Genomic DNA, 27,776 nt, shown 5'->3' with positions numbered 1-27,776 from the left:
CTTTCTATGTATTGCTTCTTTTTTTATTTCAGTATTTCTTTATAAGGAAAATAACCTATGTTCTCTAGGAAAAAATAGACAGATGAGTAGAACTAAAACAAAGAAGTCACCCACAATCTCACAGCTCAAAAAATCATTGTTAACCATTTAGTGAACAAAATTTTCTATTTTTCCTGTGCATAGATGCACTATATAAATTTGCTTTTTTTTACAAAAGTGGATCAATTCTATAGATGATATCATAAGCTGCTTTATTTTTCCAAAAATCATAACGTCTTTGTAATGCACATGGGGGAAAATCCTCTATGGGTAAAAACATTGTTGATAACAAGATTGACACCTCGAGCAAAGTATCAGCAAAACCTTAAAGCACAAGGCCTAATAAAGACCTGCCAGGGGCACTACACAAAAGGAATGTCTTCAAAACCCCTCTGTGGGGCCCTGCAGCCACCCCTGAGTTCCCTTGGGCCCCTGGGGTGGAAGGGGTCCTGTAAACTTTTTTGCATCCACATAAAACCCCCCAATTTCTGTCTGGTTTTCTTCACCTCATCCTCCACTCTGGCCATCTCGTCAAATTCTCTTATCATCTCCTCATTGCTCAAATGCATATCGTGTATGGCCTCCTTGTATTCCTTGAGACACTGAGCCAGCCCCTTGTTGGTTTTTCTTTTGGCCTTCCTGGGTATATCATCCCCAGCTGGGCGCTTTCCTGCAGCCATTGGCTCGCTGGCTGGCTTTTCTTCTTTGGGCTTGCCCTCACTCACTGGCTTTCTCTGGCTCTCTGGCTTTGCCTCACTCTCTGCTTTTCCTTCTTTTGGTTTGCCCTCGCCCACTGGCTTTCCCTGGCTCTCTGGCTTTGCCTCACTCTCTGCTTTTCCTTCTTTTGGTTTGCCCTCGCCCACTGGCTTTCCCTGGCTCTCTGGCTTTCCTTCTTTGGGCTTTGCCTCACTCTCTGGCTTTTCCTTATCCTTTAGAACTTCCTCATCTTCTGGCTTTCCCCTGTGATCTGTCCTTCCCTTGTTTTCTAACTTTTCTTTGTCTGCCACGGCACAAGCTACTCCTGGCTTTCCCGCATCCAGTGGCTCTTCTTCCTCTTCCATCTTTCCATGGTTCTCAGGCTTTCCTTCATTTTCATTGCAGAGTTTTTCCATGTTGAGATGTTCCCTCCTTCTCCTGTCCTGGGGGTGGGGCAGGGGGAAGAGAAGACAAAGAGGAGACAATGGAGACTGAGGGCTGGGGGTGGACAGCAGGTCTGGATGGTAGGAGTTGCTTCTTGCTCCTTTCTGGGATCCCCAGACCTGGCCCAGCCCTCCTAGTGTGCCTTCTGCCCACCCTTTACCCCACCATTCCTCCCACACACAGGAGCCAATCATTTCTGTTGCAGGCCCTGCCATTTTCCCCCAACGTTTGCTCAGCATGGCAGAGTGTGTGAAGATGTTTTGGGAAGTGGACAGCGGGGTCCCCAATTCTGCCCAGGTGGTGTCCTCCTCTGGACCCTACTGTGACCCTGTCCAGTGCTTCACTGACCTGTGGGGATTCTGGACAGGCTCCTCTCCTTTTTTGTAGCCCAGCACAGTGCTGGTAACAGCCTCACAGACCTGCAGACAGACAGGAGACCATGGCTGGATGGCTGGTGAGCCCTGCTATTCCAACATTTCCAACTCTACCTTCCAAGACCTTGCACCTCAGTGGCCACATCTCTCTTTCAGGCCTCAGACACCAGGCCAGGATGCTTTCAAAATTGTTAAGGTCTCTGGGTCTCCCTCACCTGCAGGCAACCTGCTCCGCCCCCACCCCTTCCTCCTGGGCACAGAAGGTTAAAAAAGGGGTTATTTCCAGAATTTGCCTACGTTTCAGGGTCACACTCCTCCCCCGCCCCCTCCATTTCAGGCCAGAAAACTGATGGAGGGCCCAGAGAAGGGGAGTCGAGGAGGCGGTGGTGCCAAATGCTGGATCCTCCGGCCCCACATGCCCACGCCACGCCACGCCCCGTGCCGCTACTCACCCATCTCCGGACCCCTTCCCCTCTCCCCCACCCTCACCGCTGCTCCAGGATCCTAGTCCCATCCGCCACAACCCCCGCCCGCGGCCAGCAGCATCGCCTACCTTCACACTGACCCGCGGGGCCCGGGCCAGGCCTGCGCCTCCTCGGGCTCGCCTAAGCCCGCTCGCCCCTTGCCCGCCGCCCGGGCGGCTTGGGGAGCTGGTTCTGCGCGGGCGACCGGAGCGGATGGCGTGGGACGGCACCACAGGGAGGGTGGGCGGGCGCGGGGGCTGCTGCCCACATAGGCGCCCAGCCGGTCACGTGAGCACCGCGTCACCCAAGCTCGGATGCCCTGCCCCCCCCCCGCCCTGCCCCCTCACCCCTATCTCCAGGGGACCAGACAGCTGCTGACCGAGGGGTGGTAGGATGGGCTCTTGGAGGAGTTACCCACAGACCAGGATGGGGGCAGCTTCCTGACTGCAGGTGCCTTACGTGGAGCATCTCAGGTTCTTGCTCAGCATCCCTCTGAGATGCCCATTATCGCCAGTTGTGACAGCTGATAGGTACCTGACTTTGACAAGAACATTCCACACCGAGACCTATAGCCCGCTTGCTTTCAAGACCAGCTCTGCCTGACTCCACAGCCCTGGTGGTGGTGTCCACCAGGAAGTTGCGCTGCCACCTTCTTCTCAGCCCACGTGTTTGTTCTCTTTCCCTGGGTGATCTCTGTTCATTTCCCTCTAAACACAGATGATTCCCAAATCTACAGATCCACGTTATTCCCTCCTCTGAGCCTCAGACCTTTGCCAGCTGTCTGTTGGACACCACTGCTTGGGGTCTCCAAGAGACCTCAAAATCCATGTACTCCAAACTGATTTCACCAACTCCCTTCTTGCCTTCTCTGTTCACTTCTCTCCACACTGGAAACTTGCACTCCAACATTTAACCTGTTGTCATCTAGAGATTGTCAGACAGCTAAAAATTTAAAAAAGAAAAAAAGGAAGATTTAAAATAATTTAAGTGGATCGCAGGTGCACAGATTCATCTCATAACCCATGTTTGCCCCTCTTCCTTCTCTTCCTTCCCCTTTCTTTTTTTTTCTTTCACATTTGTGAAACCACCACCTGACCCAAGACTACAAAACTCCCAGTACAGTAGCTGCTACAGTGTAGTCACACACACACACACACACACACACACACACACACACGGGTATACAGGTGTCTGAGTGTATAAATATGGGATGCCACTATTTCTATTTTGATTTGCAAAATACCACATCTTTTTACACAATTATTATGAATGCGACACAACTACTTCTAATTATATTCCTTTTTTTTTTCTTTTTATGACTGCAACTGTAGTATATGGAAATTCCCAGGCTAGGAGTCAAATCAGAGCTGCAGCTACTGGCCTAGCCACAGCCACAAGCAACATTGGATTGGAGCCACATATACAGCCTACACCACAGCTTGTAGCAACAGAGTCCTTAACTCACCAAGCAAGGCCAGGGATGGAACCCACATCCTCTCAGACATTATGTTAGGTTCTTAACCTACAGAGCCACAATGGGAACTCCTCTAATTATATTTCTTATGCATATGTTTCTTAATTAGACAAAACATTTATTTTCCTACAACGTTTTGTTCCACCAAAATATGTATTCTCATTAACATTAACTTGACGTAACAAGTAATTTTATCCTTAATATTGAATTTAATTTTATCCTTAATATTGAATTTAATCCACAATGCCATTAATAACAAGCCTAAATATGTCCTTTCATGAGAATGAACTTCCAAAAAATGTATTATTATTATTATTCCATTAATTCGATGGGGGAAGTAATATCAAATCACTCTTAGTATTAACTGATTTTGTTTTAATCATCTGATGATGCCAATTTTAAACTATTGTCAATATTTGCCTCTATTAAAGTTTCTTTGCTAATGGAGCCAACATATTAAAAGCTATTGGGAGTTCCCGTCATGGCTCAGTGGTTAATGAACCTGACTAGTGTCCATGAGGACTCGGGTTCAATCCTTGGCCTCGCTCATTGGGTTAAGGATCCTGCGTTGCTATGAAGCTTGGTGTAGGTCACAGACCTGGCTTGGATCTCATGTTGCTGTAGCTGTAGCTTAGACCAGTGGCTACGGCTCCAATTGGACCCCTGGCCTGGCCTAGGAACCTCCATATGCCTCTGGTGCAACCATAAAATAAATAAAAAGAGCTATTACTCCTATTTTTGAACCTGCACACAAAAACTTGGGATTCAAAATTTGAAGAAAAAGAATTCATTCTAAATTAGAAATATCATTCATAGAATGAGGAGGCAACACAACTTCTGCATCTGTATGTACTTAATTGACATTCTTCTTAAAATAACTACTACCTTCTAAAGTAGATGGAAATTTCTTTTAGCAGGTTGATTTGAGTTTTCTGGAAGTCAATAGTATCACTACAGCCCCCTTAGTGCATAGTAAATGTCAGCAAACATTTTGTGGGAGTTAAATGTTTATCACCAACTTTCTTAAGGAAACAAAAGTTGTTACTAATTTTTCATTCAATATACTCATAAGTTTCTTGTTCAGAGATTGAAGAATCATTTCCAACAATAAAATATAGATGTAGATTTGCACTGTATAATGAATGATAAAACCACTCTACCAAGGATGTTCATGCTCCACAGCGGCACGACTCAGCTTGTACTTCCCTCACATATTTCATATACACTTTCATGCTTTTTTTGTTTTTGGGTTTTTTATTTATTTATTTTGCTTTTTAGAGCTGTACTAGTGGCACATGGAGGTTCCCAGGCTAGGGGTCAAATCGGAGCTACAGCTGCTGGCCTAAGCCACAGCCACAGCAACATCAGATCCAAGCCATTGTCTGCGACCTACATCACAGCTCACAGCAACACCAGATCCTTAACCACTGAGCGAGGCCAGGGATCAAACCCAAGACTTCATGGTTTCTAGTCAGATTCGTTTCTGCTGCGCCATGATGGGAACTCCAACTTTCATGCATTTTGGATATCCTTAGCATGATCATGGTCCAACTAGCTAATCACATGAAATAGCAGAGCTAGCAGCATCAAGTGCTTTTCTCACTACCAGTCAAGACAAAAAGGGACTGGTTCTCTAGCTGCTGCTATGAGAGTTTACCTCATTTTAATACTGAGTACCCTGCATGTTGTCCTTGAAGAGGATGTATTACTTATGTGACATTAGGAAAGAGACTTTTCAAAGATGATTAAAGATTTTGAGAAGAGAATATCCCAGATTATCCAAGTAGGCTTTAAATATGATTATAAATGTCCTTATAAGAAGGAGACAGAGGGAGATTTTACTACAGAAGAAGGCAACCTAACAACTGAAGCTAGATCCTAAGCTGCTTGGAGTTCCTGCTGTGGCACAGTGGGCTAAGGATCTGGTGTGGTCTCAGCCGCAACTTGGATTCAATTCCTGGCTGGGAACTTCCATATGCTGCGGGTGCCAAAAAAAAAAGAAAGAGAGAAAGCAAGCAAGCAAGCAAGCAAGCAAGCTAAGCTGCTGGCTTTGAAGATGAAGGCAGGAGCCATGAGCCAAGGAATGCAAGGAATGAAGCTTAGAAGCTGGAAAAGGCAAGAAAATGGATTCTCCCCTAAAGCCTCCAGGGGGAGCCCAGCCCTACCCATAAACTTGATCCTAGCCCAGTAAAACTGATTTGGGGCTTTTAACATCCACAGCTGTAAGAGAAGAAATGTGTATTGTTTTAAGCCTTCAACTTTATGATTATTTGTTACTGAAGCATTAGGAAATTAATACAGTAAACAGTCTACTAAACCCATTCTGGCTTTTGCAACAGGGAAGAACAACTATGACTCCATATTGAACCTAGTTTAGTTCTTACCTTTGTCTTCTGGTGTTAGTTGCCTTTGCTTCGTCATGTTAGCGCTGCGCATAAGCACATTAATTATTGAAGGAATTTTGCCTGCAGCTTAGGGTGTACGTGATAGCCCCATTTTGAAGAAGCTCTGCCTTCCCTGAGGTGATAAGGAAATAAGAACAAAAAAAATTAACATTTCTCTTATCTATTTTTGCAGGAACATCTTGACCAGACCAGATTAACGTCAATGGGAGTCAACTGACCAAGAACCAAGAATTTTCGCAACCTCTCTCAGACCACTGGTGCCTCGCTGCTTGAGGCTATTCCTCACCTCCTGACCTCACCTCCTCCTGCTGTCCCCTTCACTAGCCTAAAAGAAGCTTGAATTTGACCCCAAATTAAGATGTTCTTTAGGATATTACTCCGCCATCTTCTCATCTTGCTTGCTTTCCAAATAAAGTCGATTTTCTTTGCCCCAACACCTTGTCTCTCAATTTATTGGTCTGTCATGTGGCAAGTGGTATGAATTTGGACTCAGTAATACTTTAATGTAAATATCAAAAATAATAATACATTGTTTAACAATGAAGATTTTTGGACAAGTGTTAAACTATATGGATGCCAGGTCAATAGGCAACCCTTATGTTAAGGGCAAATCAGGAAGCAATTTGTGTAAAGCCACCTGCCCCAGTGCCTGGCTCATAATAAGTATTCAATTGGATGAGTTTGTATTAGTATTCTGGTTGAGAACAGCCATGTCTTTTTTAAAACTTTCTTTAGACTATTGTAGATTTACCTATAGTTGTGGAAAAACAATAGAGAGACGTCTTATGCCCCTTACTCATTTTCCCTCTATGGCAACTTGTGTAGCTACAGTAAAATATCACAAATAGAAAATTGACATTGATATGACAAAATAAAATTCATATTTTAAAGTAAGACAAGATAAATTTAAACATACAATTTTTCTCTGCTTGTTTGGGCCTCCTTCCTCCCCTCTAGTGTGCATTGTGCATCTGTATTATGCATTGACCACATCTCCCCAATGGCAGAAATACCTACTTAACCACAAGAACAATTTTTCTTTATCTGATGCCAGCCCTGTAACTCCTTAGAAGATAACATTCCTTTCTCAATCCTGTAAAGGGTGATGATGATTCACCACTCAACTTGTATGTGCAAACATCTTTGGTGAACTTTGTGTACAATGTCACCATGTCATTTCCCTCAAAGACAGTGATTGGTGCAGAACAGTGGTCAGACAACCTGGGGAGATATAGGGCTGCACCTAATGGAAGTTCTTAGCTTACATACTTACTTTTGATCTTATTAATGTCACTGGATATATTACTCGTATCCTGCCTACTTTTCAAAATCGTTGTTGCATTACCAAATGTGTGACTGAGTCTCCAATAAAAATAATGAAGACTAGGTGACTTGAAACAATTGACCAAATATGTAGTTCTATATGAGATTAATCAATCAATCAATCAATCAATCAATCAATATGGGAAGAAGTGATAAAAGGGAGTAGTTTCCTAGACCATAACAGACTAGTAAGACAGGTGGTCTAGAGACTTTTGGAAATTGTTGATAAACCTAGTCCAGTAATAGCACATTGGGTGGCCTGTCAAGAAATTCCTGGCCTGACCTGGGAATTAGCATTCCTAGCACCGTGGGACAAAATGGTCATGAAATGCTTTCCAAAACCTTGCTCAAATTTATGACCATGAGAGTGCACTGCCAACTAAAGTAGATTGAGCACCAGTACGTTCTATGTCTCTAAACTTCAACATACCCTGAAAGTAGTTCACGGTGGAAATCAGGAATGAGGCACTCTATGTTCTGGGAAAAGTGGCAGAACAGGCTTTTGGGTAGTTAAGATTTTCAGGGAAAAATTTTTGTACCCAGTTTCTTGCATCTTTTCATACCTAGAAAAGCCCTAAAACTGTGAACTAAGATATCTGTTTCTTGCACACCAAGTTGTATGCTTGATTGTATCCAGCCCTTCTCTAAAATCACATATACTGTTCTTCCCCTTTACCTCTTGGGAATAGTACCCAGAGCTTTCTGAAGGAGTGCCTCCTGGGTTGTAATTCTCAGGTTGGTGCAAATTATATTTTCCATTTCTTTCTTAGATTGAATACTGACTAATTTCTTGATGGCAGATTAACCCACTGGCCTTCAGATTTCACCATTTTACATGTGCTCATATTTGTGTATATATTTAGTTTTATGACATTTTATCATACGCGCTTTCCCAGATGGGATCTCTTTAACCCCTACATCTATCTGAGAGGTGTCGTCCAAAAACAACCAGCACTGGGGAAATTATTTACCCAAGATCCTACAGTATGCCTGGTCCCCAGTGTTCTATCGTAGTGCTCCTCTGCAAAGTCTCTTCTTTCTGGGTCACATTGCACACATTATTCTTGAGGAAATAACATAGACTTAAAAAGTGGGATGGGGAAGTATATGAAATAAAATAAGATGGGGTGATGCTTTTCTTTTGTAAACCCTATGGAACTGGCCCAGTGATTATTTTTCTTTTTTTTCTAAATTATCAGAGAAATCACTTTCCATTGGTAGCAGTTTTAGAAGTTATAAATCATTTCTCACTTTTTTCTCATAATAAGAATACAGGTATCCAGATAAAGGGAGCAACTATCTCTCTGATTTGTCTTAAGCTCAAAGGTTTGTGAGCATAGATTCTCTACTTTTTGGGGTGATTCAGAAACCCTTAAGAATTGTTCCACATAGTGCTTCAGAGCAGATACTAAACCAGGTCGCTATGCTGGGAAGACAGGCTTGCCTTTGACTCACTTGGTGAGCTCAGTGAGAGATGGTGCCAGGGCAGCAAGGTGCCGTGTTTGCCTAACTGCTGCTCCTGGACTGCTTGGCATGTTCATATATTTAAAGGAGAATCCTGGACCCACCCCATAATCACCAGGGCAGGGGTCCTCAGATCAGGCGTCATCCAACCACACTGCACCAGGACTTCAGCAATTTGCTGCCTCTCTGTGGGAAAAAAATCCACAAATTACTACCATTTCTTGGACACAAAAGTATTCTTCCTTCTATTTACTCATAACTGAATATATATTGTTAAATCCCATACTGTTCCATTGGAGGCATTGCATTAAATCTACATTGGAAATAGGAGGGTAACAGGGGAAATGAATATATGGGAAAATTCAAGGATTAAATCTGAGAAGAGATAGCTCTTTTACATCTTTAACTTTTAAACTTAATCAAGTTTCAAGGTATTGAAGATTAAAAAATTCTCAATTCCTCATGCTCATTCAGCCACAGGATAACCCTCCCCCCCCACCTCCAATATCTGTCTGTCTCTTTTTCTCTCTCCCTCTTTAAAGACAAAGTTCCAGTGAGCATTTTCTGCATTCCCTGTTAACATTCTTTGCTTCCAACAGACTCATTTTCCCACTGCACTGTGGATTCTGTAGTGTACTCTCACAATGGTCACAAACCACCTTTCTTTCACTAGATCCAGATATTGTCTATGATATATTAACATACTGAGTATTACATTTTTTTTTTCTTTTTACAGCCACACCTGTGGCATACGGACATTTCTGGGCTAGGGGTTAAACTGAAGCTCTGCATTTGCGACCTACACCATAGCCACAGCCACAGTGGATCTTCAACCCACTAAGCAAGGCCATGGACCAAACCCACATCCTCACAGACACTGTTGGTTTTTTAACCATTGAGCCACAATGGGAACTCCCTGATTGTTACTTTTAATGACCTTCTGAAGTATGCTTGTTTGTGCAGAATGCTTTATTTATTTATTTATTTATTTATTTATTTATTTATTGTTTAGGGCTGCACCCATGGCATATGGAAGTTCCCAGACTAGGGGTCAAATCAGAGCTGTAGCTGCTAGCCTACACCACAGCCACAGCAACATGGGATCCTTAACCCACTGAGCAAGGCTAGGGATAGAATTTACATCCTCACGGATACTAGTCTGGTTCATTGCCGCTGAGCCACGATGGGAACTCTCAAGAACACCCTTGATACTTAACAAATCTTGGCATTTTTCCAGACTCTGGAGCATAAGGTACTGAATACAAATTTAAGCTGTGCTGCTCCCTAAATGTGCCAAATCTTTATTCTCACTGTCCCTCAGTTTTTCATCTATAAAATAAGGATTAACACCATATCTATCTCATAATGGTGCTGTGATTATTAAATGACTCAATACATAAAACGTAGTTGGCACACAAAAAAATTTTAGTCATTTTAATTTATTTTTCTATATCTATCAAGCATTACTATAGCTATTATCTTTATGGTCTAGATTGATTCACGATCTATACCATATCAGATATTATAGCTACTATCTGATATGGTATAGATTGTATGGTATAGGTTCATTCACAGTCACTGACTTTGAAGAATGTTATTAGTGAGACAAGAAAGTTACAAAATTAAATGTAGGAGTTCCAATTGTGACTCAGTGGTAACAAACCCTGCTAGTATCCATGAGGATGTGGGTTCAATCCCTGGCCCTGTTCAGTGAGTTAAGGATCTGGCGTTGCCAGGAGTTGTGGTATAGGCCAGCAGCTGTAGTTCAGATTAGACCCCTAGCCTGGGAACTTCCATATGCTGCAGGTGTGGCCCTAAAATGAAAAAAAAAAAAAAACTAAACGTAAATGTGATCTTATGTTTGTACGTAATTCTATAAATGCACATACACATGAATAATTATATAAATTCCCACATTAAAAAAACTACCAGAAGAATATAATACAGATGAAAACATAAGTGGTTATTCTGGGTTGAATCGTATCCCCCTTAAAATGTGTGTTGAAGCCCTAATCTCAACTATCTTAGAATGTGGCCTTATTTGGAAATAAAGTTCTTAAAGAGATAATCAAGTTAAAATGATTTTATTAGGATGGGCCCTAATCTGATATGACTAGTGTCTTCATAAAAAGGGGAAAATTAGACACAGAGATACACAGAATATAATATGAAGAGACACAGGGAGAATGCCACAGGAAGATGGAGGACTGGGAGTGATGCAGCTACCAGCCAAGAAACAACAAAGATTGCTTTCCAAATTCAAGAAGCTAAGAAGAAGCAAGGATGGAGAGTCCTACAGGTTTCAGAGAGGTCATGGCCCTCTGAAACCTTGATTTTTGGAACTCTAGCCTCCAGAGCCATGAGACAACAAAGTTCTGTTTTTTAAGCCACCTATTTTGTGGTCTTATGTTATGGCAGCCCTAGGAAACAAGTATAGGGAGACTTATATTTGGAGGTAATGCTATTTTATTTCCTTTCTGTGTTATATATTTTTACCTATATTACACACTATTGGACTTGCAGCAGTACAAAATAATTAAATGGCATGAAAACAAATATTTTCAGTTCTACCAACAGGAAGGCCATTCAGCTTTAGGACAGGGAAAACACCTGAGGCACAGGAAGGGAGACAAGATGGGAGAGAACTTTCACAGTAAAATAGGACATATTTCTTCAAAACTCCAAACCACACTGATTATTGTCAATATTTTATTTAGTTATTTATTTATGTTACACTCATAGCATATGGAAGTTCCTGGGCCAGAGATTGAATCCAAGTTGCAGCTGCAATCTATACCACAGCTGCAGCACCACCAGATCCTTAACCCATGGTACCAGGCTGGGAATTGACCCCAAGCCCCAGCAGTGACCTGAGCCACCAGAGAGACAATGGCAGATCCTTAACCTGCTGCACTACAGCAGGAACTCCTATTATCAATATTTTAAAATTTCATCTAGTTAATGGGGAAAAAACATGGCCCCCAGGTTGTTTTATCTTACTTTGCCCAAGGTTGAAGGCCTTGTCATGGGAGAGGGAGTAGCACAACCTGGTTAGATGTATAGGCTCAGGAAGCACAGGATATATCTTACCCTTGCCACTTGCTAGCCCTGCCTTTAGTTTCTTATGTTTAAATTTGGGCAACAATAGCTCCTCCTCATAGGTTGTGGTGAGGATGAAATAACATAGTTTTAGCACTTATAACAGTGTCAGCAATAAATAGTAATCATTACCATCATTATTTTCATACCTGAATTGACCATTAGTGTTTCTAATGTCATTTTAATTACATGGATTTATATTGATTGGCATGGATTGACATTGATAATATGATGTTTGTCTAAAATCAGTTTATAAAACTGTAAGTAGGATATCATCTCATTACTACTCTTAAATATATGATTATAATTGTATAGGATTCTGAAAACAATATGTATGTTCAAATGATAACAGTGCTTATCCAAGAGTAGTAGACTTTTAACGGTTTCTTCTCTTTTTATTTTCTTTTTACTGCTGTATCTGAGGATATGGAAGTTCTCTGGGCCAGGGGTCGAATTGGAACTGTAGCTGAGGCCTACACTATAGCCACAGCAACACCAGATCTGAGCGGCGTCTGTGACCTATGCTGTAGCCTGTGGCAATGCTGGATACTTAACCCACTGAGCAAGGCTAGGGATCAAACCTGCATCAAAGTGTCTTGGTTTTGGAAGTGAAAAGATAAGTAAGAACTTCCTAGCCATTTCCATAGGAAAGTAACTCTTTGTCAGAAATGGCAGCCATCCCTAAACCAAGGTTACCACCTGACAATCCCCATTTGGCAGCTTCAGGGAAATTACAGATGCCCAAGAGAATAGCAAGGACAAGCCTGTCTCTCAAATAAACCTACATTCCACAGTTAGATGATGTCTCCTCTTCTCTGCCTATTAGATAAGGTCATAAGATCAAAGTAGTTTCACAACAAGCTTCTTTCTGTTCTCTACCAAATAAATCCCCTCTCATTGAAACCAGGATTAACCACTCAATAAGCCAAGAAGTGAGTGCCACAGGTGAGGGAGGGAGTTTGCACTGATGCTCATCACTCAGCCCCACAGCTTCAAGAAAGAGAGAATTCTTAAATAGAGGCTTTCAGAGTAAAAGTTTAATCACAGGCTCTTTCAACCTAGGGCCCCAGGGCAATTGACCCATCCAGACTAAAACAACTTTGAAACATTTTCCCTGTGCAACTAAAAATAATAAAAGGAAAGAAAAATACTATCATCCTTCAGTATTCACAGAGGATTGGTTCCAGGATGCCCCATGGATAGCAAAATTCATGGATGCTGAAGTTCCTTACATAAAATGTATAAAATGGTGTAGTATTTGCATATAATCAATGCATTTCCTTTCTTTGATTTGTATACTTTAAATCAATTCTAGATTACTTATAATGCCTAATACAATGTAAATATCATGTAAATAGTTGCCAATATGTTGCAAATACCAGTTTTGCTTTGTGGAAATTTCTGGAATTTTTTTCAAGTATTTTCTACTGCCAGTTGGTTGAATCTGTAGGTGTGGAATCCATGGATACAAAGAGCCAACCGTATACACATAACCAGTACTCATAACACAAAATCAGTTAAAGTTCAGAATGGGATGCATTTGTATACCAACCGAAGACTATGGGTATTAGTCTGGACATGGGAAAAACTAACTTCCTGCACTCACTGTCTTCTTTCACCAGGATGGCCCAGATAAAGCTCTGAATATATAGGCTTAAAGTAGTAACAGCATGAATGAAAGATAGAAATTTAAGTCTGGGCAAATATGAAGATGTTTCATGTTCAGGAAATGCTGAAACATTGTTTTTGAATACATCAGGGGAAAAGTGCAAACAGCGTGTGCAATTTCTGTTAGTTCTCCTACAGCATATAAACTGAGAAAATAATGGGTGTGTCCATTTTAGAAGTTCTGAAAGAGAATACACATTGTGAGGAAGGCATATATACAGGTCACATTATCAAACTGTTATGCATATTTGTTCTCTATTTTCTTGTTGTTCTTCCTCCTTTTCGATCATTTATCCAGACATCTACAGATAAACACATGCAACAAAACAGTACCATTTTTTGCTTAGGAATATAATACATATGTAAAAAAACTATAAAGAAAGTTTCTAAGAATGAAAACTCAGATTCATTAGAGTAGTTACCTATGAAAAGAAGGAGGCTAATGTAATCATAGAAAGCTTTAAATTGAGTTTCAACTGCAAAAGAATGTTTTATTTCTTAAATTGAGTAAAGAAGTCTATTTATTATTTTCTATAACTTTTTAAATATTTGAACTGTCTAATAACAATTAATGTTTCTATAGCTTTAAGTTTGATTTTTAAAATGAGCCAAACTAATTTAGAAAATGTGGAAAATGTAGTAAAGTCCAGAAGTAAACATGCGATTAATTAGTAACACCACTAGTCATTAATTTTTTGAAAATATATTTTGTCAGCATCCTCTCATTATTGTGTTACGCATGCATATAACAATGAATATACGTACATCATTTGTAAGCTTAAGATCATGTATATAATTTCCTTTTTCATATATATAATTTTCAGCCTCATGATTTTTTACTCATCATGATAGCCTAAGATATCAAATTAAATTTCTTTAGCTGTTGTAATATGGCATAATTTAGAAAGTTTTATCAGAACGTATATTGCTTTATGTGCATTATCTACCGATATCATTTACCTATCTCTCTATTCTTTGTGTATATGTATACATATATATGTACATACATACCCACACATATATACATATAAATATATATATAGATAATTTCTATATGTGTATAATCCATATAACAGAACTGAACCCAAATGCCTAAACACATTAGTCATGTCAAATACATGTACATGAGCTTAACTCACCCATTAAAAGAAAAAAAAATTCTCATATTGCCTACTGAAGCAAAATACAACACAATAATTTTTCAAGATATATACTTAAAGACAGTCAGAGAGGTTAAATTTTTTTAAATAAGCAAATATATACAAGGTAGTTTGCAAATAAAAAGAAAGGTAATGTTTAAGGAGTGAGATCAAAATGGATTGAGAGAGATTTTTAAAAGCACAAGATAACTGTAAACACTAAAGTTCACAAGGAAGATGTGTTATTAATATTATGTACAAGACATATAAAAATATTCATAAAAACAACAGGAGGTGTAAAGAGAAATTGAAAAAAACACACCAACAATATATGATTCTACTATACTTGCCTCAGTCCAAGAATATTCAAGTGGACAAAAAATTTCAGTTAAGAATAGAGAAGATCTGAAGTACATAATCCAAAGGTAGATTTTATGTATTGAATTCTGATGCCTGATTTTAGTGAACAAAACTATATTTCAGATAAGCATGGAATAGTTATGAAAACTGACTGTATCTGAGACTCTTAGACAAATTTGGGACAAAATGGAAATAGATTAAAGTTGCACAATTTGATTACAAAAATGATAATGATAATACAACATATCAGAATCTACAGATAGAGCAATTGTCAGAGGAAATTTTTTAGCATTAAATAATAGTATCAATAAAAATTAAAAGAAATGAACTTAATATTCAACCCAAAAGCCTGATAATGAACTGCAATATAAGTAAAAAATAAATGCAGGAGTTCCCGTCATGGCGCAGTGAAAATGAATCCGACTAGAAACCATGAGGTTACGGGTTTGATACCTGGCCTCACTCAGTGGGTTAAGGATCTGGCGTTACAGTGAGATGTGGTGTAGGTCGCAGATGTGGCTTGGATCCCGTGTTGCTGCGTCTGTGGTGTAGGCTGGCAGCTATAGCTCCTCTTGGACCCCTAGCCTGGGATCCTCCATATGCCATGCATGTGGCCCTAAAAAGCAAAAATAAAATAAATAAATAAATAAACAAACAAACAAGGAAAAGAATGCAGAAGGAAAGAATCATTAAAGGTAAAAGTAAAAATGAATGAGTTAGAAAAAACTACAGCAGAACTTATATAGGTTTATTTTGGATTAATTAACAAAACGAACAAATAACTGGGTAAATTAATTAAGAAAATAGGGGGAAATGAATCTAAAATACAAGGGAGAAATAGTCATCTAGTTAAAGGAAATCTTAAAGACTCCTAAGTGAATAATTTTCACAATTCAATTTAAATACATTTGAAAACACAGATGAAGAATATGAATTTCTAGAAAAATGCAACTTATAAAAATTTATCCAAGTAGAGATAGAAAGTTTAAATGCACCAATTAAATTAAAGAAATAAAGAAATTGGTTAAATTTCTCCCCTGAAAAGGCAGCAGGCCCAGATGCCTCCATGGAAAAATTCTACCAAAACCTTAAAGATAAAATAATCCCAATACTACTTTAACTATTCCAGGGGTATTGAAAAGAAGAAACAGTTCCAAATTCTTATGATGAAGCAAGTATATAATTGATTTCAAAGCCTAGTAAAGATTACATCAAAAATGAAAATTATATTGGAGTTCCTGCTGTGGTGCAGTGGGTTAAGGATCTGGTGTTGCTACAGCTGTGGCTGGCCTGGGAACTACCATATGCTGCAGGTGCAGCCAAAAAAGACAAGAAAATGAAAATTATAAAATCATTTCATATGTGAATATGAATGAATATTCTGAAGTAAAATATAATAATAAATTATATAATATAAATATAAAATAAATAAAACACAATCCCATAGCACCTAAAAAAGTAAATCATAACATGTAGAACTTATTCTAAGAACACAAGACTATTTCAATTTCAGGAAATCCATTAATATAATCTAGTGTAATGATAAAGTCAAGGAGAAAAACGCTTACCTCTATAGATGCAGGAGAGGTATTTGAAAACATCACCACCCATTCATGCTTAAAAATCAACAAACTCTTTGAAATGAGAATCAGTGGGCATTTTCTTAACAAGAAAGTATATATACACTTCAGCCAGAAAGCCAGTGTCCTACTAAATGGGGAAGCGCTAGAGGCTTTCCTGTTAAAGACAATAACAACACATGCCAACTTATTTCCTATAACATTGTGTGGGAGTTATTATACAATTCAATTGATGACATTAGAAGAAAAAAGAAAGAAAATAGCAATGTATCAAGATAATGAGAAGACAAGCAGCAGGAGCGATATAGGACTGACATACAAAATATACTTCAAAAAAGTTATGATTCACCGAAAGAAAATGAATACCCAGTTTTAAAATGGGCCAATTATATGAACAGACACCTCGCTAAAGAAGATATACAAAAAGCAAAAATAGAAAGCAGGTAAAAAACGTTCAACATTAAATGTCATTAGGGAATTGCAAATTAAGACTACAATGAAATTCTACTACAAACTTATTAGAATGTCAGAAATCCAAAACATGACATCAAGTGCTGAGAAGGATGTGGAGGAATAAAAACACTCATTCATTAGGAATTTCGCCTTGGCATAGAGGGTTAAGAATCTGATGGCAATGGCTGGGGTCGCTGTGGAGGTGTGGGTTCAATCTCTGGTCCAGGAACTTCCATAATGCTGCAGGTGTGGTCATAAAAAAAGAAAACTCCCATTCTTTGCTTGTAGAAATGCAAAATAATGCAGTAACTTTGAAAGACAGTTTGGCAGTTTTTTTGCAAAAGTAAACATAATCTTACCATGTGATCCAGCAATCACATTCCTTGGTATTTACCCAAAGGAGCTGAAAATTAATGTCCATAAAAATACCTGAACATGGATGTTTATAGCAGTTTTATTCACTTTTGGCAAAACTTGAAAGCAACCAAGATGTCCTATGGCAGGTGAATGGATAATTGAACTGTGGGATATTCATACAATGAAATATTATTCAATGCTAAAAAGACATGGATGAACTTTAAATGCATATTACTAAGTGAAAGAAGACAGTCTGAAAAGACTACATGCTGTATGATTCCAACTATACAACATTTCGGAAGATTAAAAACTATGGAGACCATAAAAACATCAGTGGTTTCTGGGGGATTAGGGAAAAGGAGGGCTGAATAGATAGAGCACAGGGAATTTTAGGCCAGTGAAGCTATCCTGTATGATGATAAAATGGTGAATATATATCATTTTACATTTATCCAGACATATTATGTACAACACCAAAAGTGAACTCTAATGTAAACTATGGACTTTGATTGATAATGAGGTGTCATTGTTGGCTCATTGATTGTAACAAATGCATCATACTCACATGGAATGGTATAGGATGTTGATGGTATAGGGGACCATGTATCTGGAGGAAAAACAGTTTATGGGAACTCTGTGCTGTTTAATTTTGATCTGAACCTAATTTTTTTCTAAAAAATAAGGATATTAATTTTTTTAAGTGGCAAACAATTAAATGGGCTTTCTGTGAAAAAAAAGCAATAGGGTGCAAGGTTGTTTTAAAAATAAGACTTTCAGGAGTTCCCGTTGTGGCTCAGTGGTTAACGAATCTGACTAGGAACGATGAGGTTGCAAGTTCGATCCCTGGCCTTGCTCAGTGGGCCGAGGATTCGGCATTGCAGTGAGCTGTGGTGTAGGGCAGATCCTGCAGTGCTGTGGCTCTGGCGTAGGCCAGTGGCTACAGCTCCAATTAGACCCCTAGCCTGGGAATCTCCATATGCCACGGAAGCAGCCTTAGAAAAGGCAAAAAGACAAAAAAAAAAAAAAAAAAAAAAAAAAAAAAAAAAAAAAAAAAAAAAGAATTCCAAAATGACTTCGTACTTTATTTGTATTTATAATTTGATTTAAAAGTTAAATATTAAATAATTAAACAGGTATTTCAGACTGCTCCCTGAAAAAAAAAAACTTAGTAAATGGGAATGGGTTCAACAGCAGAATGGAAAAGACAGAAGGGAGAATAAGTAAACTTGAAAATAGACAATATAAATTACCCGCTCTGAACAACAGAGAGAAAATAGACCAAAAATAAAAAGAACAAAGCATCAGGAACTAATGAGACTATAAAAAAAAAGATTTATCATTTATGCCATTAATGTCATCAAAGGAAAGAAGAAAGAGTGTATGGGTGGAAAAATATTCAAAGTAATAATGTTTGAAAACTTTCAAAATTTGCAAATGACATAAGCCTACATATTCAAGAATCTAAGTGAATCCCAAACAAGAGAAACCCAAAGAAATCTGCAAAAAGAAAAATCATAATCAAATTTCAGAAAACTAAATACAAAGAAAGTACATTAAAAACAGGGTGAGAGAAATGATGCATACCTGTAGAAGAAAAAAATAATTTGAATCATGATAAATTCTTTATCAGAAAGAACGAAGTTCAGAAGAAAGTGACACAACATTTTTCAAGTGCTTAAAGTAAAAAACTGTGAGCCTTGAATTCTATATCCAGTTAAAATATCCTTCGGAAATGGAGGAGAATTAAAGACATTTTCACATGAAGTAAAACTAAGAATTTATATCAGCAGATGTTAAGAACTATAACAATGGTTAATGGATGTTCTTAAAACAGAAAGGAATTGATAGAAGAAAGAATAATAGGAAGGAAGAAAGAACAACAAACAAGCAAAAACATGAATAAAAATGAGCAAAAAGTATAACATTATTTGACGTAGTTCTCAATGTGTGTCAAGGACATATTTAAGACAACTCTATATAAATGGTGAAGGGTAAATGGGTTTAGAGGGAGTGAAATTTTCTACACTTAGAACCAGTAAAATGTCAACGACAGTAATGATGTATCTATAGCACACATTGTGGATTTGACCCCAATCACAATGGCTACAGCCCATGAATATTTAGAGTGAAAGAATTTGAGGTAAGAACCTCGCAGATACTATCAAGTTTCAGAAACAGAAACACACTGCTGTACACTCAAACATATAGAGCCATTGTCAAAAACTATAAGGGGCTTCTTTCTCTATAAAATGGTATTCTTTGCACATATTTCCAAAACAATAAAATCAGTAAATTATTTCTTAAGCTCTTTCAATATAATTTCTGTTTTAAAATTTTTATTTTAGTACTATGTCCTGTTTATCATATTTCAAGCAATATTATATTCTAAACATTAAATTTATGTTTATTTACATATCATGTATTAATTTACATACTTACATATAAAAATAGATATATTCATAAAATGAAATCACCCAAATCTCACTCTTGCCTAATTCGCACACTCTGAAACACAGGTGTTCACTATCAATGGGTTGTTGCATGCTCACCAGATACATTTCTTTATAGGTGAATTATTATCATATAGTCACAGGTACACAAAATACACATACCTCTTCTTCAGTATTAGTATTACATTATCCCTTTTGTTCTACAACAGGCCTTTTTTCATCTAAAAGCGTGTATCTCCAGTTTTCATTGTTTTTCATTAAATAAATGGTTTAAAATGTTCATTGAACATGTAATTGCTCTTTATAAATATTACGAGATTATATATGTATTAGTTATCTATTGGTACATAACAACATACTCCAAAATTAAAGCAGCTTAAAGTAACAAACAAGTATTATTTTACCACTTTGGGGGGTTAGGAATCTGGATGTGGCTTAGCTGGATGCTTCTAGCCCAGAGTCTCCCACAAGAATGCAATTAAAGTATAATCTACAGCTTCTGTCATCTTAAGGATCAATTGGATGAGAACCCACTTCTAAGCTCTCATTTACATTTTTTGGCAGGCCTCAGGGCCTCACTGGTTGCTGGCCAGAGACACTGGTTCCTTGACATGTGGGCAACACACAGCATAGTGACTGGCTTTCCTTAGAGTGAGCATAAAAGAGTACCTCAAATGAAGCCATAGCCTATTGTAACTAATCTCAGAAGTGGCATCCCATCACTTCACAAGTATTCTATTCAGTAGATGCAGCTAATCCCAGCCAGCATTCAGGGATAAGTGATTACAAAAGGGCATGAATAGAGTTATTCCCTTTTCCTGGGTCTCTCCCATGTATACATGTTATTAAGCTTTCATTTTCTCCTGTTTAAAAAAAAGGCATGAATACAGAGATGTGGATCACTGAGTGTCTTCTTGAAGGCTGCCTACCACATCATTTGCCCATCTGTTATATATCACAAGAATTAGCCCCATATAATTTGAAAATATTTACTGTAGCTTCTTCAGACATGCTTTGCTGATTTTGTGCCACAAAGATGTTTTTAATTACAATACTATTTTAATTTAAAAATAATACAATTCACTATAAAAAAAACATAATCAGTATATTGGAGAGCATCAATTTCCCAGATACATTGAGAAAAGCTCTAGAGTAATTCCAGCTTTAACTACCGAGCAAGGATTTGCAAAGAAGTTTCCCTTTTACTTAACCATCTCCTAACTTAGTATGGTCTGATCTGAATTATGGACTTAATAACATGTAACTTTAATAAATGTTAAAATTAAAGGAGACACAATTTAGAGTTCCATTTGTTTACATTAGCTTTAAAAACATTAATATCCTACTCTCCAGACCATCTTTTCCAGAGGAAACACCTATTCTTCTGACTGAGCCTCTGTCTGCCACCTTAAAAACCAGTCAATTCATATGGTCCCCCTACCCAGGTCTCTTGACCCCATGGACAAGATTTCACTTTCTCCATCATCATCATCATCATCACCATCACCACCACCACCACCACCACCACCACCACCACCACCAAGATTGGCTGCTGAGGAATGAGCATCTATGAGGAAGTGTAAAATGACCAGTCCATAACCCTGGTGGCCCATCATGCACATATTGGGTCACTGAGTATATACAATGTTTCTCAACCTTCTTTCATTATCGTCTACTTTATGGAGACTTTTATACACTTTTTTCTCCCGAATCATTGCCCCATCCATTGAATGTGATATTAATACCAGGGGTGTGGTGTATATCTGTTTGTGCACCTTGATCTTTCAGAGGACAAAAAAACAAAGTGCTACCTAAAATCTCTTCACCCTTAAAAATCAATTTTCAGTTCCTCGGGGGAGATGTTGCCTCTGTTAAGAAGGTATGGCTGGAGTTCCCTTCGTGACGCAGCGAAAATGAATCCAACTAGGAACCATGAGACTCGGATCCCACGTTGCTGTGGCTGTGGCATAGGCCGGCAGCAGTAGCTCCAATTAGACCCCTAGCCTGGGAACCTCCATATGCTGCATGTGCAGCCCTAAAAAGGCAAAAAAAAAAAAAAAAAAAAAAAGAGTGTATGGCATATTATGGAATGGATGGTGTGTATAGGGAACTCTACTCTGTATTCTGTAATAACCTATATGGGAAAAGAATCTGAAAAAAGTTGATATATATATATATGTGTGTATGTATAACTGAATCACTTTGTTGTACAGCAGAAATTGTTACAACATTGTAAACAACTATAATTCGATAAAACTTAAAAAATAATCCATGGCGGAGTTCCTGTCGTGGAGCAGTGGTTAACGGATCCGACTAGGAACCATGAGGTTGCGGGTTTGGTCCCTGCCCTTGCTCAGTGGGTTAACGATCCAGCGTTGCCGTGAGCTGTGGTGTAGGTTGCAGACGCGGCTCGGATCCCGAGTTGCTGTGGCTCTGGCGTAGGCCGGAGGCTACAGCTCCGATTGGACCCCTAGCCTGGGAACCTCCATATGCCGCGGGAGCGGCTCTAGAAATGGCAAAAAGACAAAAAAATAAAATAAATAAATAAATAATAATAATAATCCATGGTATATTGTGATAAGGGCAAAAGCTGAGCCCCACTTTTTTGATCTGTCTATATTTATAGTGAATAGACTTTTAGTGAACATTTCTCAAATAAGCATTTTGGAAAAATTACTGATCCTGGTTCTCTGAAATTATTGTTTAAAAAACACTATTAGATAACAAATGGCATGGCTTTACTAACAACACAAACATATTTTAAACTTTGAGACTTTTGTAAAAGTTGCACTGGAATTAAATTGGTTTTCCAAATGCATTCTTTTTGTTCACATGGTAGTTCGTTTCACTGACACCTATGTATAACTATTCAGAAATATAACAGCTATCAATGAAATCTCAAGAAGGACCGCACTCATCCCTGCAAAAGAAAGTTAGTGACCTTAAGGGCAGCAAAAGTAAAAAGTCGGGAGCGGATGTGAATCCATAGAGAGCCAAACGCTAAGTTCTCCGTTCCTGTCCAAAACTGAAAGTTGCTTGAACACTAAGTTGTGAACCTCATTTTGCCCCTAACTTCATGGGTGATTCTGGAATACTTGTTTTACCTCTGTTAGCCTGTACATGGTCATCTGTAAAGGAGACCTATGATGTCTTTCTTACAGAACTGTTGTGAGGTACAAATGGGAAATCCTGTATAGAGTGTACAGCATGTAGTAGGACTTGAACAAATGTAAATCTTGGCTCATCTTTCTCCTCTCACCCAGAGAAAAAAATGACTTTGATCTAAACCAAAGTTTAACTGCCATAGAGACCACCTGAAAATGTAACAGCAAGAAGTAAAATGTGTAGAATGGGAGTTCCCATCATGGTGCAGCAGAAACGAATCTGACTAGGAACCATGAGGTTGCAGGTTCGATCCCTGGCCTTGCTTAGTGGGTTAAGGATCTGGCATTGTTGTGAGCTGTGGTATAGGTCGCAGACGTGGCTCGGATTTGGCACTGCTGTGGCTCTGGCCTAGGCCAGCAGTTGTAGCTCCGATTAGACCCCTAGCCTGGGAGCCTCCATATGCCACAGGTGTGGCCCTAAAAAGACAAAAAAAAATGTGTAGAATGAAGTTTGGGAACCATTTCTGTCAGGCAGGATGAATTTTCTGAAGTATTTGTGGCAAGAGAAGATCATCAACCATTTTTTGATATTTCTACATCATTCAGTCACATAATTATAGTGTCTTAGTATTCTGCCACAGATAAACTAACTGCTTAGCATGGCTTGTGATTTTACAGGTTCATCCTGTGAGGACTAGCTCATCTCCAAGAATCCTAGGATACTTCCTTGGGTCTCTGCACATTGAAAATACTACTCTACTGTCTCTTTAGAACAAACAAAATTCCTTACAGCAGGGACACGGTCTGTTCCACCAAACCAGGCAGAATTCCGCCAATTGCCTGGACGCCAGTCTAGGTCTTCTAATTAGAATGCTTTCTCATGTTGCCGCCTGAAGAGCGAAGGCGTTTTGCTTTCAAGCGAAAAGCCAGGTGGGTGGAGTGTGTAGTAGCATTTCCGGTGTGTGGGGGGGGGACTGGCCAGCGCATCGCGGTTGCCATAGAAACATGACGTCAATATGGCGACCGACCGTGACGACTTTTCTATAGAGACAGACGTGGCCTGACAAGAAAAATCAGGTCCCGCCTTCAGGTGTTCAGGACTCAGTTGAGGGTGTGGGTCCCCGCGGTGGGGGCTGAATAGCCCTGGGGTGTGGGGAGACAAAGGGATCCAAGTCGTGCCTTTCCAGCTTTGGGAATCGGTGCCTGGGCTGTCTGGTGAGGCAGAGAGATGGGCCCTTGGGGTGTTTCCCCCCCTCCCCCGCCCCGGCCCCAGTGAGTGTGGTGTCCTGCTCCCGGGGTGTCCTGAACTATTTTCCTTTTAAAAATAGGGTCTAGGGAGGATAAGGCAAAGTCTTGGGTAGTGAGAGAGAGGGAGAGAGCATATGCGTATATGTGTGTGCCTGTGTCCTGTTCAGTTCCTGGCACATATTAGGCACCAAATTGGGTTACTGTTTTTTTTCTCAGCTTTCCTTGGCCAGCTTGGTTACCACGGTGGCTCGGTGACTGCTGTGGGATTTAGTGCAGACAGATCATACTTTTTTGAAAAAATTCTTGGCTGAGTCATTTGTTACTATGATAGTTGTCAAGTGTTACTTTTCTAATTCATAACTTCCAGTTTTATTAGTTGGCATTTGACTGTAGGGTAGAGCTTTCCTCTCTCCTTTATTTATATATTTATCCATGTGTTTATTTACGTCAGTATGACTCACAGATTCCTACTTTGCTCAAAGTGTTACCTTTTTTACATCTGTTACTATTATTTGTATTTTGATGCTCAAATTGTCACAGAATTGGCCAGTGTTAGTCCCTTCAAGTTGGCTTCTAGGTCCATTGACACCTCCCTAGAATTTTTTGATCAGGTACTTTGTTCTCAGAGCCCAACAGTCTCCCAGTCTGTAGAAAGGAAGTAATGATACCCACCCCAGAGAATTGCTTTGAGGATTTGAAGAGAAAAAGTCCAAAAAATTACAACCTATCCTGTGTGGCATCTAGCGGGGCCTCAAAATGTTAGTTTTCTGTTCCAACTTTACCTCCTTCACTCTGTCAATGTGATGCCTCAGACATTAACATAATAGCATGACCTTCAGGGTGACTACTGAGGAGTGTAACACAAGCAGGGATAAGCACATGTCCATGACACATGAGCTTCAGTATCACAGCTGTGTGTGGAGGGGGAAGAGGCAAAGCGTCACTGCACAGTGTCCAGTGAACTGAGAGGGGACAGACAGAGCCTCCTCGCCCCTTCCCCTGTATGTCATGTGCTTTCCCTTCTTCTTACGTTCCTCTCTATTCCATGTGCTGTCTTATCCCCTTCCCTTCTACTGAAGGATCAGAGAAGGGTGTGGACTCTGAGCCCCAGGGGAAAGAGCCAATAGAAAAGAACCAAGTATGATGTTGAGTCTACTAGACAGGTTCCTAGAGCAGGAGTGAGGAAATTGGGCCCCATCATTGGGACACTTTAGGTAAGTCCCCACCCTTCCCGCCATTGTCTTCTATACAACAGGGTAACAGTACTCAGTGCTCCAGACCACCCAGGAATATTGTGGAGTTTTTGTGGTCCTGTGTGGAAAAACAATTTGTGCTCCTAGGTGAGAAGGGAGGGCCAGTGCACTGGAGGTAGGACAGAATGGACCTGTAATGCCTGTGTGTTTGCAGGAGGTTAATATGAGGATAAGGCAAGATCCAGGATGAGCCCTCGGCTTTTTGTTCAGCTACATACAGAAATGGTGGTGTGTTTCCCTAAGATCAGTTGTTCTAACTGCCTTGAGACGTCTTCATGATAATTAGTTAGGTATCCAACAGTGGTTATAGTGAAAGTTAGTGATGTACAAAATCTATCCTTCAGTGAATAGGATTCAGTTGTTAGATCATTAAGTAAAGACACATACAAACTCAAACTATCATAATGATAAAAATCTCAACTTGTATTTCTTTTAAAAAAAACCTAGATTTATTGAGTTGTTACTGTATGTCTAGCACTGTTCTAAGATTTTTCATGTGTTAATTAATTCTCAAAGCAACAACCCATGAGGTACAGATGATTGTTTTTTTGACCATTTTACAGAAAAGTCAGTGAGAGACTTTTACTCTCCCAAGATCACAGAGTACAGTATAACAGCATCTCTGCACTTGAATTTTTATTTTTTATTTTTTTCCAAAGACATTTCAAACATCTTTTCTATGAAACCTTTTTCTTTTTTTTTTTTTTTTTTTTTTTTGTCTTTTTGCTATTTCTTTGGGCCGCTCCCACGGCATATGGAGTTTCCCAGGCTAGGGGTCGAATCGGAGCTGTAGCCCCCGGCCTACACCAGAGCCACAGCAACTCGGGATCCGAGCCGCGTCTGCTACACCACAGCTCACAGCAACGCCGGATCGTTAACCCACTGAACAAAGGCAGGGACCGAACCCACAACCTCATGGTTCCTAGTCGGATTCGTTAACCACTGCGCCACGACGGGAACTCCTGCACTTGAATTTTTAAAATAATGTGATTCTTGAACATGTATCCTTGTAAAAAACCAAAACACAAAGCAATATTGTTTAAATGTTTTTTTTCTTCTACAGTCAGTACCATATAATCTTGGTTTTGCAGATGAGACAATTGAGTGACTAAAGGGTGAAGGAAGAGTATTCAAACTCACACAGTTTGTAAGTGACAGAACTAGTGGTAGGACTTGGTCTCTAAAGCCCACATTCTGAACCAGTATACCTAGGAAGAAGAAAAAAGACATTTTTTGAACTATCTCAGCCCACAGTGGTTAACGTTAGGCTGGGTTCATATCTCTTTCTGTGGAAATTAGACTTCAGGAGTCATTCTAGTGTGCACTTGAGTTTTAAGAAAAACAGAAAGGGAACGATTATAAAAACAAAATGCATTGTATGGATATTTCACAATATTTTTATCTGTTGTGGAGATTTCAGTTTTTTCCAGTTTTGTGACTGAATATTGAATAATGGAGCCATGAACTTTCTTGGATGGATTTTTTTTTTTCATTTCTTGGGCATGTACCTAGGAGTGGCATTTCTGAGTAGGTGTATGTTCAGTTCAGTAGATACTTCCAATGAATTTTTTAAAGTAGCTGTTCCAATCTATATTCACCACCAGCAGATTATGAAAGTTCTATTTGCTCTTTGTCCTTGCCAACACTTGGTATTTTCCACCTTTTTCATTCTTTTTTTTAAACTACTTTATTTTTATTTTTATTTTTATTTATTTATTTTTTGTCTTTTGTCTTTTTAGGGCCATACCCACGGCATATGGAGGTTACCAGGCTAGGGGTCAAATCGGAGCTATAGCCGCTGGCCTACACCACAGCCACAGCAATGGCAGATCTGAGCCACGCCTGCAACTTACACCATAGTTCATGGCAATGCCAGATCCTTAACCCACTGAGCAAGGCCAGGGATTGAACCTGCAACCTCATGGTTCCTAGTTGCATTCGTTTCCACTGTACCACAATGGGAACTCTACCTTTTTCATTCTTGTTCTTCTAGTCCATGTGTGGTAGTATCTCCTGTGATTTTAATTTTAATATATCTGAAATGTCTCTTTTTTATCTAAATAATGCCTACTCTCTCTTTGTTTAACCTTCTAATTTATTTGCTTAAGAAACTATAACTTTTTTCTTGTGGAGTTTGCTCTCTGTATTTTGCTGATTGTATTACTATTATGTTATTTATTATGTTCCACTGGCCCCCTCCTATTTCCTTTAAATTGGTAAGTAGATTTAGAGGCTTGATCAGATTCAGGTTTTTTTGGCAAGAATACCTCAAATGTGGTGTTGTACTTCCTGTAGCCTTACACCTGGGGGCTCGTCTTGTCTGGTTGTCTCTCCTGTGTTTTTGAGATTGATTACTGGGTCTCAGGTGTTGTCAGACTGATT

At 39.3% G+C, this 27,776-nt stretch overlaps 2 protein-coding genes across 11 annotated transcripts in view; one reads left to right on the top strand and one right to left on the bottom strand.

Moving 5' to 3' along the window:
• On the bottom strand, positions 234 to 5,999 carry TCEAL2 (transcription elongation factor A like 2). Of its 6 annotated transcripts, none has more exons than XM_021079388.1 (5): positions 5,876 to 5,999; positions 2,786 to 2,959; positions 1,528 to 1,598; positions 878 to 1,178; positions 234 to 808 (listed from the first exon to the last, which is right to left on the bottom strand). In XM_021079388.1, the coding sequence occupies exons 4-5, from the start codon at positions 1,149 to 1,151 to the stop codon at positions 402 to 404; spliced, it is 681 nt and encodes a 226-aa protein (XP_020935047.1). In that variant the 5' UTR covers positions 1,152 to 1,178; positions 1,528 to 1,598; positions 2,786 to 2,959; positions 5,876 to 5,999; the 3' UTR covers positions 234 to 401.
• The window catches only part of ZMAT1 (zinc finger matrin-type 1), a 162,923-nt gene continuing 159,079 nt past the window's right edge, over positions 23,933 to 27,776 (top strand). For 4 of the 5 annotated variants that reach the window (XM_021079802.1, XM_021079798.1, XM_021079799.1 and 1 more), the window contains exon 1: positions 23,933 to 24,108. The gene's annotated coding sequence lies outside the window, so the exon portion shown is untranslated. Of the gene's footprint in view, positions 24,109 to 25,220; positions 25,356 to 27,776 lie in introns of all 5 variants that reach the window. The other variant, XM_021079801.1, reaches the window with a different exon arrangement.

The sequence above is a fragment of the Sus scrofa genome, chromosome X (genome assembly GCF_000003025.6).
Source record: "Sus scrofa isolate TJ Tabasco breed Duroc chromosome X, Sscrofa11.1, whole genome shotgun sequence".
Taxonomy (NCBI): Eukaryota; Metazoa; Chordata; class Mammalia; order Artiodactyla; family Suidae; genus Sus; species Sus scrofa.
Note: the sequence above shows the minus strand (reverse complement) of the source record. Positions and strands in the feature narration are given on the sequence as shown.